This window comes from Mastigoproctus giganteus, chromosome 13 (genome assembly GCF_048544385.1).
Source record: "Mastigoproctus giganteus isolate SK-2022 chromosome 13, ASM4854438v1, whole genome shotgun sequence".
Lineage (NCBI taxonomy): Eukaryota > Metazoa > Arthropoda > Arachnida > Uropygi > Thelyphonidae > Mastigoproctus > Mastigoproctus giganteus.
This window is the reverse complement of record NC_143587.1, coordinates 96867139-96885135: the sequence shown is the minus strand read 5'-3', so window position 1 is coordinate 96885135 and position 17997 is coordinate 96867139. Positions and strand designations below refer to the sequence as shown.

Genomic DNA, 17997 nt, shown 5'->3' with positions numbered 1-17997 from the left:
CTTATCTTTTGTGACACTCTGATTTCTAGGCAAAATGATATATCTCTTTTGGGAATTACCCTGACTTCTAATCTCTCTTTGATGCAGAGGAAGCAATACAAATATTGCTTCCTCTGCATCTAAAAAACTTGGTTTTCTCTTTCGCTCTCGGCATTACTTTTCTTCCAAACAGCTGCTCATCCTGTATAAATCGCAAATCCCCCCTACCATGGAATATTGTTCCCACATCTGGAGTGGTGCCCCCAAAACCTCTCTCAGGCTTCTTGATTCCATTCAGAAAAGGGCAGTTAGGTTAATTAATGATTCATCTCTAACAGACTCTCTCCACTCGCTGTCTCATAGACGCACTGTTTCTGCTGCATGCCTCTTCTACAGATATTTCCATGGGCACTTTTCTTCTGAATTGGCTTCTATAATTCCCGCTCTCTCTTTCAAAACAGTCCGAACACATGCAGCCACCAGCCAACATCCATTTACTGTCCAACTTCAAACTCACAGAACCAACTTTTCATCTTCATCTTACTCATTTATTCATTCAACTGCTGTTTTGTGGAACAACCTTCCTTCATACGTATTTCCTGAAAATTAGTCTACAGAAGTTCAAGTCCAATAACAACAACAAATATATTCTTTCATCTTCTCATTCGTGATCATTCGTGTATTAAGAATTTGCAGATAAAGGAACCACTAGGTGGCAGTGATCACAGTGTGCTGAAGTGGGATTTACACAAAGAGGTAACTACCATCAGGGGTAAAGGAAAGGGTTTTGGGTTTTTGCTTCCGTAAAGGGGAGTACAGTGGTCTCAGACAGTTTTTAAATTCTGTACAGTGGGATCGACTGACGATGTTACAAACAGTAAATTCTAAGTGGGAAGCATTCAAGGAATTAATCGTGGAAGCTACTAGACTTTTCATACCGATGAAGAAATATTGTTCAAGGTTTAGGCCTAAATGGTTATCAAATGAACTAATGAGACTCGTGACAGAGAAGAAAAATGCATGGGATGCATATAAATTATCAGGCGACACAGAAGCCTGTAGCAGATATAAGCTAGTCTGTAATCAGGTCACAAAGGAGGTTCGGCAGGCAAAGGCGGATTACGAGAAATCTTTGGCAAAAGATACTAAGAAAAACAGCAAGGATTTCTTTACTTATATAAACTCTAAAAGGAAGGGGCTGAATATGATTGGTCCACTTGACATCGATGGTTCGACTGTTGATGATCCTGCTCAGATAGCAAACAAACTGAATGAGTATTTTGCATCTACATTCACACGTGAGGAATCATTACAGTTTGAAAATGGAAGAAGGTTATCAAATTGTAGCAGTGTGCTTAATGATTTTGTAATAACTGAGAGCAAAGTGGAGGAGAAATTGTTGAAGTTAAACATAAGAAAGGCACCTGGGGCGGATGGGATCTATCCAGTTATATTAAAGGAGGCGGCAAAGCAACTAAGCAAACCCTTAGCCATAATTATGAGAGCATCCTTGGATTCAGGGGAGGTTCCCACGGACTGGAGATGTGCAAATGTATCCCCAATTCACAAAGGAGGTTCGAAGGGTGACACGAATAATTACAGACCAGTTAGTTTAACTTCTGTTCCGGGTAAAATAATGGAGTCACTGGTTAAAGATGCATTGCAGGATCATCTAGACAAGACTGCAGCAATAATTCAGACACAGCATGGGTTTGTTAAGGGAAAGTCTTGTCTGACAAATTTGATTGGTTATTATGATGTGGTCACAAAGGAACTGGATGCAAAAAATAATTTTGATATCATATACTTGGATTTCAGGAAAGCTTTTGACACTGTTGCGCATGGAAGACTACTGTACAAATTGGAGCAGAATGGTATTAAGGGTAAGTTGCTACAATGGATAAAAGGATGGTTAAGTGGGAGAAGACAGAGGGTGGTAATCAATGGGTGCTGCTCTTCGTGGACTAACGTTATTAGTGGAGTCCCACAGGGTTCGGTGTTGGGTCCACTGTTGTTTTGTATATTTATCAATGATATTGATGAAGGTATATCAGGCTTAATGTCGAAGTTTGCAGATGACACGAAGGTTGGCAGGGTTGTTAATGACAGTAATGGCAGTGTGCTACTGCAACAGGATATAGATAATTTGGGCAGATGGGCTAAGAAGTGGCAACTGAAGTTTAACCTTGACAAATGCAAAGTACTGCATATGGGTAGAAGTAACCCCAGAGAAACGTACCAACTATGTGGTACTACACTTAAGGTGGTAGAAAATGAAAAAGACCTGGGAGTAATTGTGCAGTCAGATATGAAGTTTTCTGAGCAATGTAGACAGGCTGCTAGGGCAGGTCATGGGGTTTTGTCAATGATATATAGGAATTTTGCTAGAGGGAAAAGGAGGTGATTGTCCCTCTGTATAAGGCAATGGTCAGGCCACGCCTTGAGTACTGCGTACAGGTCTGGAGGCCTCATTTTAGGAAGGATGTAGATTTGCTTGAGCGTGTACAGAGAAGAGCAACACGATTGGTGAGGGGAATGAAGGGATCCTCTTACCAAGAGAGGCTTAAGTTCTGCAAATTGCAGTGGCTGGAGACTAGGCACCTGCGCGGTGATCTGATTGAGGTCTATAAGGCCTTGAATGGGTTGAGCACGCTGAATTCTGATGGGATCCTCCCACTTGTTCAGAATACGAACCTACGGGGACATAAGTTCAAATTAAGAAAGAATAGATGTGTGGAAATTTGCCTTTAGCCAGCGGGTGGTTAATTGCTGGAACAAACTTCCATCTGTCGTTGTGGACGTTGATAGGTTAAATAAATTTAAGGAGGAACTGGACAGGCAATTGGAGGGTATGGTGTGTTTTTTTTTTTTTTTTTTTGGCTGATGCTGCATAAGCTCCTACACTTGCTTTCTTGCATCAAGTGCCACTACTACTACTACTACTACAACCTCCAACCCAAGCACGGTACTAAGTACTATAGGTTCTAATACCTCTCATGTCTGGGGTTTATATTAAAAAAAAAAAAAAAAAAAAAACAGATTCAAAGCAGAACTAGACAAACATTTGGAGCAAGTGGATGGGTGAAATGAGTGTTGTTTTTTTTTTTTTTGTCTGATGGTATATAAGCTTTCTGGCATCATGTGCCTTTACTAATGCTAATAATAAAAATAATTATTTTAAGTTATTCATTATAAATTAACATTAAACCAGGATTTGAAAATCAGCATGATATCTAGTAGATATTTTTATATGCATTTAAATGCATACAGAGAGACCCTGTGAAAATCATTTAAGCATATATGGCAAAAATATATTTTTAATTTTTGATTCATGAAAATGAAATGAAAGTTTTAAAATTTAAATGAAAGTTTTAAAACTTTAAAAATAAAAATTAATCTTATAAGTTTTTATGTATATACTTTAACTTTTTTGATTTAAGGAATTTTTTTAAAGGATTAAAAATTTGAGAGCTAGATTTGCTTCTGCCACTTTCCCATGCTTGACCAAATTTCTGCAGTCATGCACATATATATGTGAATTAGATCACAAATAAAAGTCAACATAACAATTACACCAGTGTAAAACACTGGTGTAATTGTAATGGTTTGCTATTTTATTTTTTAGCACTGTGGACAATAATGTCAGTCATATGTTCAGCGAGCAATGCTTGGCATGCTAAGCAATGCTCGCTTGCACATCATCACTAAAAATGGCACTTATAAAAATTAAAATAAGAATTCCACTAACACAGCAGTTCATAAACTTTTTTGACTAGTGAACCCCTTTCAACATAATATTTATATCACAAACCACCGAAGTTTGTCTGACACATGATGACTGTTGCAATACATATTGGCACGTTCGCGCCCAATCTCCCCAACTAAATTCTGTTGCACATGCTCACTATATTTCGGCACATGGCCGAAACCACAGTAAATATAAATTTTGAACTGAACCACATAAATTAATATTAAACTATTTTGTAGTTAACAAAAATATAGCTATGTAAATCTAAGCAGACGCCATTACTAAATTTTTAGTGCAAACCCCCAGGTGTTTGCAAACTACCACCACCGGTTGGGAACTGCTGCACCAACATAATCAGCTGCGCAGAAAATAGTCTAATAACAACAGTTGACCAAAAATAATAATCCAACCAACACACTTCAAATTTATACAGTGACGCGTAAAATATGATATCAAAACCAAAAAAATTAATCTTAGATACCTATTCCCCTCTAGAAGTAATTTTTCTATCAGTGACATTAATTTTTTATATAAACACCTGGCATTCTCAACAAATGCCTAAACCTATTGTTATATGAACCAGCATATAGGCATACACAAAAATCCTAAAACTGGGATCTCATATTTTTATGAACATACTTCTCACACCTTTCAACGATATCAGTGGGTGCTGGTCAAAAGTCAAAAATATACTCAAGAAATATTAATATTCAAATTTACATCACTTTGATGAAAAATTAAAATTTCCTGTGGTGTGTTTTTTTTTTTTTTTTTTTTGCATTTTATATACATCGATGCTGCTGTTGTTGGGTTAAAAAAAAAAAAAAAAAAAAAAAAAGAACAGTGAGTGACTCAAAAAATCCCGCTTCTCTTTTTTGAGTGAATTGATTATCCAAACAAATTGATTATATGAATTCTTATATCTCCAGTTAATTCATCCAGAGGCCGACTGGGCTAGCTGGGTGGGTAAAGTGCTTGCCTGGCAACCCAAAGGTCGCGGGTTCGATTCCCGCCTCGGGCTTGGATCAAAGTACTGCAAATACCTTGGGAGGTGCATTATGGCCACAGAAACCTATGCGCCAACAACTACAAAAAAAAAAAAAAAAAATTCATCCAGTCATCATATGTCACACTCTGTATCTGAATGTTAATGAAATTATTTCTTAGGTATTAACTCACTGGATAAATAATTCAGAAATCAATCTGAGAATAGCATTTTAGTTAAAAGTCATTTTATCCCTAATTGAATTATGGCATGAAAAAGTGTTTTATTGTTGACAAGCTTATTTTATCCCTAATTGAATTATGGCATGGAAAAGTGCTTTATTGCTGACAAGCTTATTTTGAGCATTTTAATGATGCATTAATAATTTTAGTGTGGTTCTGCAGAACATAGCTTCTTTCTGTGGATTCCATTACTTTCTTTATATAATTTTCAACACAGTGCCATTACCATACTTTTCAGTCATTTGTACTTGGCTGAAAACTAAGACGAAGAAAAAAATAATTCCACTTAACAAATATTCACATGTAACTGCACTATAAGCTTTTAAAGTTCAGGTCACATCAGTTCTTATGAGATTACTTGCATTACAAAATAGTACATGACCACTTGGTTACAGAATATAATTATTTTTATTTATAACTATTTTGTCAAATAATTTATAACTTTTTAATAAAAATATTCATACACTACAATTGAAAATAAATTTCTTTAATGTATTTTAGAGAAGATATGTACGCACAAGATTCCATTGATTTATTAATCAAATCTGGCATCCAATTCAAAAAACATGAAGATGAAGGTATTGATCCCAATGAATTTTCACAGTTGCTTATGACCTCTGGAGTAGTATTAAATGAAAATGTGAAATGGCTTTCATTCCATAGGTAAGAATACAAAATTGAACATATAATATAACTTTTGAGTACTATGTTGAGCATTTATAATATCTACAGCAGTGGTTTTCAACCTTTTTGTAATAACGGCACCCCTAAGTAATTTATTTTATTTTGTGGTACTCCTACTCAATTTTCTGCCTGTTAGATCCGATTCTCTCTCTGTATATTAGTAAATTAATAAGAGGAGTTTACCTCAATATAGTACGTAGAACACTTCCGTATGATACCCTCCAGAAATTAAAACGAAAAAATCGACAACTTACCGATACATTAAAGTAAAATATAAATAATTAAATAATCAATTTAACACAATTCAAAATCAATTTAAAACAATTAAAATTCAAATTAACGCAATTAAAAGAATCTAACGAAAATATTCAAAACGATTTTCCTTCCTGAAGCTGACAATGCTTTTCAACGGACTGTCGTGATCACAGGAATGAAAATTACCGAATCAGGCTAAACCTGCAACTTAAATAGTGATTATATGTCTTCGCGCATGCGCGTAAAGGTCCACGCATCGGAGATCAAATATGGCCGCCGAACATTAACAGAATTCTCGTGTAATTTAATTTCAACGGTTTCTGCAATTAATAGTCGCGTATAATTACGTTGAACGTTAAGTATTTTGGCCTCGTTAAATAAAAAAGTATGTTTTTCATTAATGGCATGAAAGGCTAATTCTGACGCTGCTGAACGAGAAGCACGAACTGAGGCTTCGTGTTGATTTACACGAATATTAAGAGAAAACCGCGTCGAACCTTGGTAAGATGAGTCGCAATCACCACAAGAAACGTTGTATACCAGATCATTAATTTGTGTTGCGAACGCGGAAAGAACAGAGCGATTGTTCAATATAGTGTGTAACTTCCGTATAGGCCTAGCTATAATTTTAAATTCGGTATCTTTAAAGAATCTGTTAAGCTGTTTGTGCCACTTCTTGTTTCTTCTTCTGATTCACTTGCAAACTAAGTCTGAACAGACTGTCTTAGGACAAGTGGCCTAGGCCCAGACCACGATGACTCATTCTGGAGGCTGTTCTTTGGGATTTCCTTAATTAATAAGGGGATTACAGGTGTTGTTATTTGATACAGAAAATTAAGTTATCATGGCTGCTATTGCTGTTAAAATAAACTCATGTAGTGCTTTAAAATTAGGAAATTTGAAGAATTTAAAGGATTGGACAAATTACTAAAAGGAATGTGCAAATGAAACAGATGAAAGTGGGGGTTTTTTTTTTTTTCCTCCCCACTGGGGTATAATGTTGTCTTCCATCAATTTGCTATACTAAGCAAGTTCTTGGTATATGTTGTTTCCACATTTCAACTTGTTCTACGTTGTTTAGAGGAGTTGTATGTGGCCCTTCTTATGGCATTCTGCCAGGTGTCATGTGAAGTGTCACTTATTCGCAAGTAGCAAGTATTGTTGAGATAACAGAGACATGGTGTCACACAGATATAAGGAATACAGAACTGGAATTTGGGGAGTACAATATGTACAGGAAGGATAATCAGGATAGGAAGGGAGGAAAGGTTAGGCTATTGGTTAAGAAACACATAAAATCCAAGGAAGTACAGCCAGGCGACATGGCTGAACAGTGCAGAGTCGAGTCAGTTTGGTGTAACATAAGCACTGGGAAAGCAAAATTGAGAGTAGGGGTGTGTTATAGGCCTAATGACTCTGATGAGTATAATAAACAACTGCACAGATAAATAGAGTGGGCCAGTAAATCAGAGTGTCTTATAATGGGGTATTTTAATTTCCTGGATATTGACTGGAATTTGTGGGTTGGTCACTTACACACACTAGCAAGGCTTTTCTGGATTTATTGGATGATTGTTTTCTACATCAGCATGTTTGGGAGACAACTAGAGTAAGTTGTCTCCCAAACATGGGAGACAACTTACTCTAGATCAGATTAGATTAATACTCTTGATCTGATTATCAGTAGTAATTCTTCATGCATTAACAATCTGCAGATAAAGGAACCACTATGGTTCTGCATAAGGGTGGCAGTGATCACAGTGTGCTGAAGTGGGATTTACTCAAAGAGGCAACTACCATCACGGGTAAAGGGAAGGGTTTTTGCTTTTGTAAATGTGACTACGGTGGTCTAAGACAGTATTTAATTGTATACGGTGGGACCAACTGATGATGTTACCAACAGCAAATTCAAAATGGGGAGCATTCAAAGAATTAATCTTGGAAGCTACTAGGCTTTTCATACCAACTAAGAAATATTGTTCAAGGTTTAGGCCTTAATGCATGTCAGATGAACTAATTAGACGTGTGGCTGAGAAGAAAAATGCATGGGATACATATAAATTAACAGGTGACACGGAAGCCTATGATAGATATAAGCTGGTCTGCAACCAAGTCACAAAGAAGGTTAGGCAGATTACGAGAAATCTTTGGCAAAGGATGCAAAGCAAAATAGCAAAGAGTTCTTTACTTATGTAAACTTTAGAAGGAAGGGGATAAATCAGATTGGTCCGCCTAATATCAATGGTTCACCTGTTGATGATCTTGCTCAGGTAGCTAAAAAACTAAATGAATATTTTGCATCTACATTCACACATGAGGAGTTATTCAGGGAGGAGAATGCCAGAGGTGTATTCAACTCTGGCAGTAAGCTAGATAATTTTGTAATAACTGAGAGTAAAGTGGAGGAGAAATTGTTCAAGATAAACATAAGAAAGGCACCTGGGGTGGATGGAATCTATCCAGTTTTATTAAAGGAGGCAGCAAAGGAAGTTAGCAAACTCTTAGCCATAATTATGAGAGCTTCTTTGGACTCTGGGGAGGTACCCATGGACTGGAGATGTGCAAATGTGAACCCATTCTACAAAGGAGGATCAAAGGGAGACACAGGTAATTACAGATGGACTGGAGATGTGCAAATGTGACCCCATTCTACAAAGGAGGATCAAAGGAAGACACAGGTAATTACAGACCTGTTATTTTAACTTCTGTTCCAGGAAAATTAATGGAGGCACTGGTTAAAGACGCATTGCAGGATCATCTAGACAAGACTTCAGTTATAGCTTGGACACAGCATGGGATTGTTAAGGGGAAGTCTTGTCTGACCAATTGGATTAGATACTATGATGTGATCACAAAGGAACTGGATGCAAATAATAATTTTGATATTATATATTTGGATCTTAGAAAGGCTTTTGATACAGTTGCACATGGAAGACTGCTGCAGAAATTGGAGCAGTCTGGCATTGGAGGCAAATTGCTGCTATAGATAAAGGGATGGTTAAGTGGGAGAAGACAGAGAGTGGTAATCAATGGACACTGCTCTTCGTGGACTAATGTTATTAGTGGAGTCCCCCTGGGTTCAGTGTTGGGTCCATTGTTGTTTTCTGTATTTTTTAATGATATTGATGATGGTATATCAGACTTAATGTCCAAGTTTGCAGATGATACAAAGGTCAACAGGGTTGTTAATAACAGTACGCTGCTGAAACAGGATCTAGAAATGTTTAGCAAATGGGCTGAGAGGTGGCAAGTGAAGTTTAATATTGACAAATGTAAAGTACTGCATATGGGAGGCAGCAACCCCAGAGTAACGTATGAACGTAGTGGTACTACACTGACAGTGGTAGAGAATGAAAAGGGCCCTGGGGGTAATTGTGCAGGCATATATTAGCATTAGTAGATGCATATGATGCAAGAAAACAAACATGCAGCATCAGCTAAAAAAAAAAAAAAAAACACTTCCATTTCACCCATCCGTTCATTCGAAATACCTGTCCAGCTGAGCCTTAAATTTATTTAGGCTATCAACTTCCAGAACAAGGGATGGAAGTCTGTTCCACCCACCAACTACCCTCCTGGCTAAAGGCAAAATTGCCGCACATCTGTCTTTCCTCAATCTGAATTTATGCCCTCTCGGGTGATTATTCTGAGCAAGAGGAAGAATCCCATCGGCATTGAGCATGCTCAAACCATTCAAGACTTTATACACCTCTCTCAGATCACCTCGCCAGTGCCTAGTCTCTAGACACTGTAATTTGCAAAACTTAAGCATTTCTTCGTAAGAGCAACCCTTTGTTCCATTCACTAATCTTTTTGCCCTTCTTGAAATGAGGCCTCCAGACCTGTATACAGTACTCAAGGTGTGTCCTGACCATTGCCTTATACAAGGGAATAATCACCTCCTTATCCCTGCTAGAAAAATTCCTGTATATCATTGACAAGACACCATTAGCTACTCTTGCAGCCTGTCTGCACTATCAGAGAACTTCATATCTGCCTGCACAATTACCCCCAGGTCCTTTTCATTCTCTACCACTGTCAGTGTAGTACCACAGAGTTGATACTAGGGCTTGCATAAAACCGAGAAATTTCAAAACCGAGTTTAACTGAAGTTTACTCTTAAAACCGGTTTTAAAACCGATTTTCTCAGACTTAGGGAAAATAATTAAAAGCTTATAACACAGGTATTTATTTTATCCTGGGTAGCTTGTATAAATCGTAATCAAATCTTTTAAACAAAATCTATCATCTCTTATAGTAAAAAAAATAAAAAAATTAAAGTGCTCCAAAAAAATAACCAGCTTGGAATTATATAAAATTACAAATTGTATTCAAATCCTTTGAATAAAAACTATCTTCTCGTATAGTAGACAAAAAAATAAAAATAATGCGAAAAAAAAAACAGCTTGGAGAAATTACTTTACTATTTATTGCTCAGCTTTTTTCTGAAAATGATCCCTTAAAAAACAGTATATTAAGCATTTTTCCTGATAGACTTGACCTTATTTTTGTGTTAAAGAAACCAGTGATCGAAAACACTCTCTCAGATTGGACACTTGTTGGTTTAATGGTCAGCAGTGCTCTATAAACTTTCTCCAGCTTTTCACTTCTACTGCTAGTTGCCTCCAAAATTTTAAATTCTTTGCTGATTTCCAATTCACTCGGATATTTTGAAGGTTTTTCAGTTAATATCTTTATTACACTATCATACTCTCGCATGAGTGTATCTCCAACATCGGAACCAGACGAGTCTGTTTTCTTCTAAAAGAACAGTTCGTTTATTTTCAGTTTCTTCATTCAACGCTAAGACTTCTTCGGAATGTTTTGCAAATAATCTCTGATAAATCTCTTCAGCATGCTTTTACTAAACTTGCTTACTTGGAAAATCAAAAGTTCTTGAACCTGAATCTTCTTTCCTAAACTTTTTGGGGTTGTGTAGATAGCTCAGCAAAGCCATAGTTTGGCAATTTCGTCTTACATTGTACCGCTGCAAAAGGCTTTGGTGAAACTTTAAAGCAAATGGGTTTTCTGCTGTATCAAGCTTAGCAAGCAGAAATTCTATTGAAGACTGCTTTAAGTAAGTCTGTATCTTCAGAATCATTTCAACTGGTCGCAAAGTTTCACGTAGCAATTCAAGTGTTTTCCAGTCATCGTCAGACACAGCTTCAGTTGACAGTACTGTACATAGAGCATTTGGAATGCAATTTTTCAATTTCAAAAATCTCTCAATCATATAGAATGTGCTATCCCATCTAGTCTTGCAATTTAATATAAGTTTATATTCTTTCCCATTAAATTTTGTAATATGTCATTTTTGGTAGGCGATTTTCGAAAAAGCTTGCAAAATTTTCTGACTTTGTTAATAGTTTGTGCATTATTGGCCACTGGATTGAAGAAATAAATGAGCTCATCGGTAAAGTCGGTTTGATAAAGCATGCCTTGCTGTGTTTCTTCAACTTCTTCATCATCACTACTGTCTTCATTGTCTTTGGGAGACTCAGAGACTGTGGCACCATAATTGATTTATTTTTCATAGAGTACATCTATAACTGACAGATGTATACAATGGGCTATACATTGTTAATGATTAGGCGTAATTTGCTTGTCAAACTTAATCATCATTACTGCTCCATCGGTGGTGCAGGCAACAATATCCTCATCCAAGTTCAAACCAAATTCCTTCAAGTGTCCATTCACAATTTGCTCAGTTCTTCTGCTGTCAAGTGAACCATTAATCTCAATAAGACCTAACGACCAATGATTGTCTTTTGAATGCACATTTATATTCATATACCTTTTATTTTGTATAGACGTATATTCGTCTAGAGTCGATGAATACCGTGCACCCAAAACCAATGAATTTTTGAAATGCTGAATGAGTTCTTCTTTCTTAGTTTTATAATAATTCAGAACCACATTTTTAATTCCATTCACTGAGGCTGGTGGTAATTTATCGGATTTATTTCTCTGAAGGTGAAGGCTTGATTGTATAAACTCACTCTTGGCAACTGAATTAAAAGAAAATCCATCTAATTTTGAAATCTCTTCTTCCATAGATTTTTTAACGATAAGTTTTCTAACCATTTTTACGGGAGGTTCACTGTTATCTTGTTTAATATCAATCTGATGCATTTTCTTTAAATGCAACATCAAAGATGATGTAGATCCTCCAGACGACTTCATTATCTTCTGACATTTCGAACATTGTGCTTCATCTTTGCTTTTTCGAGCAAAATAATTCCATACATTTGATTTCATCTTAGACATATTAAGAGTAATAAATATTAATTAGTAGGAACTTATATCACCGACAATTTTAAATAAAAATACAGTAAACCCCCGCTATTCGCGGTTTCGCGTATTCGCGATCGCCGATTTAATATAAAATGAAACCTACAAAAATGTGAATTTTAAAACGCCGTGAATATTTTCCGCCATAAAAAACATGGGCGTGGCTAAAATTATCTTTCCCGGTCAAAACAGCGCTCAGTGGGTGGGTGAGAGGGGTGAAAAAATCGGGAGCGTGGATGTTTCTCGCTAATCCTTGTTCAGTATGTGTTAGTCATGGAAGGTTTCGTCGTTTGATTTTAATTTATATGTTTATAAATTGAATAAATTTATCAATTTATAAATTGATATGCTTACAAAAATGATAACTCTACCGTTTTTCAGTGTAAAACAGACTTTTTCGAGTGCGTTAACGGAAGAAAGTGACTTTATTGTGGTCAAGTTCGTTCTAACCCCTACAAAAATATGGCTACGAATAAAAAGAGAAATGTGAAAATATCAAAGAAGGTGATGACACTAGCGAATAAAATTGAGTTATTAGACGAAATTTCTAATGGTGAAAGTGTCTCCTCAGTGGCAAAACATTATAAAATCAATGAGTCAACAGTACGATCAATCAAGAAATCGGAAGAAAAAATCTGCCGTAGTGTCCGTGAAACCGCGCTAATTGCTTCAAAAATTTGCTCTGTAACTCGTGATGTTAAATTAAAAAAAATGGAAAAGCTTTAAATCTGTGGATAAAAGACCGAATTCAAAATAAAATTCCGTTAAATTCACTCATCATTCGTGAAAAGGCAAAACTTCTTTATCAACACTTTAGCGACACTGGCGATAGCACTGGCGGGATGTTTTTTTTTTTTTTTGCTAGCAAAGGCGCTACGTAATTTGAAAGATTTGTTTAAATTTCTAATAAATATTACATTTAATATTAAATTGTTTCTTATTTTCATTTCGATGCCATATGCTTGCATTTCACTATGTACTGTCATGTACAGTCATATTATAAAGGTACATATAATATATACATAGACAAAATTTTAGACTAGTTTTTCTTATATATTTCATACTTTGGAACGGAACCCCTTTATTACTATGGGAGCCATAACTCAGTATTCGCGTTTTCGGTATTCGCGACATTTCTCAGGAACGTAACCCCCGCGAATAGCGAGGGTTTACTGTATTGAAGAAGACAAAAGCACAATACTATGTGTCACTCCCACAAGCACTGAAGTGAAGAGTCTAAACGAGGCAAGTTTCAAAATTTTCACGAAAGAATTTTTTTTATTTATTTACTTGCAATTTTTTTCCCTCAGTTAAATCTATTGTATTTTCAAAAATTATATGAACGCTATATTTGATGAAGCTGCTTTTTGGAGAACATTTGATCGCAAATTTAATAGGAATAAAGAAGCAAAAAACTTTCTACGATTGAAATTTGATGCAATATTCAGCGAATCTGTTTCTAGTGGGTAACCATCAATAAGGCGCATTCCATAACTTGCCTGGCGAACAAGATTGATGGAACGGAGAAATGTTGAGCATTTTCTTTTACGCTGTCGCTCCGACTCACGCGGTCGTAAATGAGTACACCTGCATTGTGCCATGGTACAGGTGGGAAGATAAAAGGTACCCCTCCTAGATTTGGGCCACTTGCCCATGAGATTCGTACCTAAACATAAAATAAAATAAAATAAAAAACATGTTTAAAACATAAAGCAGTTGAATGATCCAGACAAACGAACAAACAAAAGAAAATGTGCGTAACAAAAAACTATATTCGAGGGCTAACTAAGAAATTATTCGAATCCGGTTTTAGAAGCTCGGTTTTGGTTTTAACCAACTCAATATGAAAACCGATTTAACCGGTTTTATAAAACCGGTTTGCAAGCCCTAGTTGATACGTTGCTTTGGGGTTGCTGTTTCCCATATGTAGTACTTTACATTTGTCAATGTTAAACTTCATTTGCCACCTCTCGGCCCATCTGCTCAACCTTTCCAGAAACTGTTGCAGCAGCATAGTGTCAGTAGTGTCCCTAACAACCCTGCCAACCTTTGTATCGTCTGCAAACTTGGACATTAAGCTTGATATACCATCATCAATATCATTTATAAATACAGAAAACAATAATGGACCCAACACTGAACCCTGAGGGACTCCACTAATAACATTAGTCCACGATGAGCAGTGTCCATTGATTACCACTTTCTGTCTTCTCCCCCTCAACCATCCCTTTATCCAGATCAGCAATTTGCCTTCAATGCCACACTGCTCCAATTTGTGCAGCAGTCTTCCATGTGCAACAATATCAAAAGCCTTTCTAAGATCTAAATATATAATATCAAAATTATTCCCTGCATCCAGTTCTTTTGTGACCGCATCATAGTATCCAATCAAATTGATCAGGCAAGACTTTCCCTTAACAAAACCATGCTGTGTCCGAGCAATAACTGAAGTCTTGTCTAGATGATCCTGTGGTGCTTCTTTAACCAGTGCCTCCATTAGTTTTCCTAGAACAGAAGTTAAACTCACAGGTCTATAATTACTTGTGTCAGCCTTTGATCCTCCTTTGTGAATTGGGGTCACATTTGCACATCTACAGTCTGTGGGTACCTCCCCTGATTCTCAAGCTCTTATAATTATGGCTAAGGGTTTGCTTACTTCCTTTGCTGCCTCCTTTAATAAAACTGAATAGATTTTCATCCACCCCAGGTGCATTTCTTGTGTTTATCTTGAACAATTTCTCCTCCACTTTACTCTTAGTTATTACAAGATTATCTAGCTTACTGCCAGAGTTTAATACACCTCTGGCATTCCCCTCGCTGAATAACTCCTCCTGTGTGAATGTCGATGCAAAATATTCATTTAGTTTGTTTGCTACCTGAGCAGGATCAATAGTTGAACCATCAATATCAAGTGTACCAATCTGATTCATCCCCTTCTTTGTAGAGTTTACATAAGTAAAGAACTCTTTGCTGTTTTTCTTTGCATCCTTTGCCAAAGATTTCTTGTAATCTGCTTTCACCTGCCTAACCTCCTTTGTAACTTGGTTACAGACGAGCTTATATCTATCATAGGCTTCGTTGTCACATGTTTATTTATATGTATCCATGCATTTTTCTTCTCTGCCATATGTCTCATTAGTTCATCTGACATCCATTTAGGCCTAAACCTTGAACAATATTTCTTAGTTGGTATGTAAAGCCTAGTAGCTTCCAAGATAAGTTCTTTGAATGCTTCCCATTTTGAATTTGCTGTTGGTAATATCATCAGTTGGTCCCACTGAATAGAATTTAAATACTGTCTCAGTCACCTTTACGAAAGCAAAAACCCTTCTCTTTATTCCTAATGGTAGTTACCTCTTTGAGTAAATCCCACTTCAGCACACAGTGATCACTACTGATAATCAGATCAAGAGTATTACTCCCTCTAGTTGTCTCTCGAACATGCTGATGTAGAAAACAATCATCCAATAAATCCAGAAAAGCCTTGCTAATGTGTGAGTGACCAACCTACAAATTCCAGTCAATATCTGGGAAATTAAAATCCCCCATTATAAGACTCTGATTTACTGGCCCACTCTATATTTCCCTGTACAGTTTCTTATTATACTCATCAGAGTCATTAAGCGTATAGCACACTCCTACTCTCAATTTTGATCTCCCAATGCTTATATCACACCAAACTGACTCGACACTTCACTGTCCAGCGATGTCAACTGGTTTCACTTCCTTGGATTTTATGTGTTTCTTAACTAATAGCATAACCCCTCCTCCCTTCCTATCCTGTCTATCCTTTCTGTACACATTGTACTCCCCAAATTCCAGTTCTGCATTCCTTATATCTGTGTGACACCATGTCTCTGATATCCCAACAATATCTGCCTTTGATGTTTTGAGCAATACCTCAAATATATCAAATTTATTTACCAAACTCCTAGCATTGGTGTATACGCAGGTATACATGCACCTGTTCCAATTCCTAGCTACCCTTACACAACCCATGTGTTTACTTGTACCGCAATGACTCCCAGCCGTCTCTGAAATATCCTGCAACTTGTTTTCCAGGCTGCTGCTCATTCCAATAGAAGCGGTGCAGGAATCACTTTCAACTCTGCCAGTGGCTACTGTTAATGTATTAGTCCTTGTATCCCCCCCCCCAGGCTAGCAGTTTTCCGACCCAACTAACACTACCTCGATAGCATCAGCAAATATTCTTGCACCCTTTCTATTTAAGTGTATCCCATCCCTGTAGAAGCAGTCTCTCCTGTTAACAAGTACAGACCAGGCTGAAAAATAGTTTACCCCTTGAGCCTTGCACAATCCTTCCAGGGCCAAATTGATGGACAAGGCTCTCATCATATACTCCCTCCTATCATGTCTGGGCAGAATTGCAGACAATTTCAAATTCACCCCTAATTCACGGCTTTTTTTCAACAGTGACCTGTACTTGTTAAGTAATTCTGCCGGTCTCCTACTCTTAATATCATTAGTGCCGACATGTACACCTATATCACCTTTTGTGCCCTTAAAAGATGATATCTGCTCTACAACGTCATCAAACTTTGTCCCTGGCAGACATACCCTGGTCCTGTTCCACCTATCCTTTTTACAAACATGTTCCCCGTTTCCCTGACAATAGAATCACCAATGACTACTTGTTCCTGTGGAACCAACGCAATTCTGCCTTGGGGGTTGCCGCTCTGTTGCTTGATGATCAAGTGGAAGGTCTTGCATAGATGTGGGCAGCTGAGAGCTTGATGGGTCCCTCAATTTAGATCCTTTGAGGGCATCCACCCTGTCCTTCAAGCTCTCATATAGGCCCATAACAACACTGAGTTGTCGCCTCATTTCCTTACACTCCTTACATCGCGCACACACAAAGACCTTCCCCATGGCAATATCATGTCCCATACCCGATTGCTCCACAACCATCATGCAAGCAGTGCATTTTAAAAGGCTGTGATTCAGAGGGCAACTGCCCCCTTCAGTTCTCCCCAGAGCCACAGCACTCCCATTAGCTTGAGCCTTTTGCTTTGCTGCTCTAGTCTGAGTCATGATTTCGATTTAATTTCAATAAAATTTCAATTTCAGTACAAAATTATAACCCTAAACTTGTATCCCAACACAGTGATAACGCTATATATATTTTTCAGTATCGAGTATTATCTATGAGTTCCGTTTATATAACTTCTGTATCAAGTTAGGTTTTAATTAATTATGTTACGTTTGTAATCCAAGTCGTTATATGTATTTAGTTAAAAGTACAATTTAAATGACAATGAAGTTTAACAAGATTAATAGATTTTACTGATTAATTGACAATATTATATAATATACTACACTATACTAAGCTAACGCTATCTAGTTCGGGATATAACATATCATATAACAATGGCGGCAAGTTACGAACGGAAAATCTACGGACACTTAAGTATTAATTAACTTCCATATCGTGCTGTCTCAATTCAGAATAAACTTCGGATCCTGAATAGGTCTATAAGCTACTTATAGAAAATAATTTGATGTAACAATTGGTCAATAAAGCGACTAAATATGGCTAAAAAACTTCTCGTTCAACGGAGCTGCAACTTGTAACACGTGGATTTGATATCCTTACCGATACTTTTATGCAATTACAAGGCTGAGTAAAGAATAAATACACCAGATTAATCAGAAAATGACAAAATAATGCTATACAGTCAGTCCTCGTATAGCACGATAGTTGTGTTTCTAGAAATCCTCGTGCAATGCAAAATCGTGCAATATAAACAACAGGCCCTATGGGAAAAATAGGGTTAGGTGCCGACCACGCAAGA

General features: G+C 36.9%; 1 protein-coding gene across 3 annotated transcripts in view; it reads left to right on the top strand.

Moving 5' to 3' along the window:
* Nucleotides 1-17997, top strand: part of LOC150076273 (CCR4-NOT transcription complex subunit 7-like) — a 153532-nt gene that overhangs the window by 123748 nt on the left and 11787 nt on the right. For all 3 annotated transcript variants that reach the window (XM_090387819.1, XM_090387817.1, XM_090387818.1), the window contains exon 4: nucleotides 5456-5617. In XM_090387819.1, the coding sequence (XP_090243945.1) occupies nucleotides 5456-5617 (162 nt within the window). The remainder of the gene's footprint in view (nucleotides 1-5455; nucleotides 5618-17997) is intronic.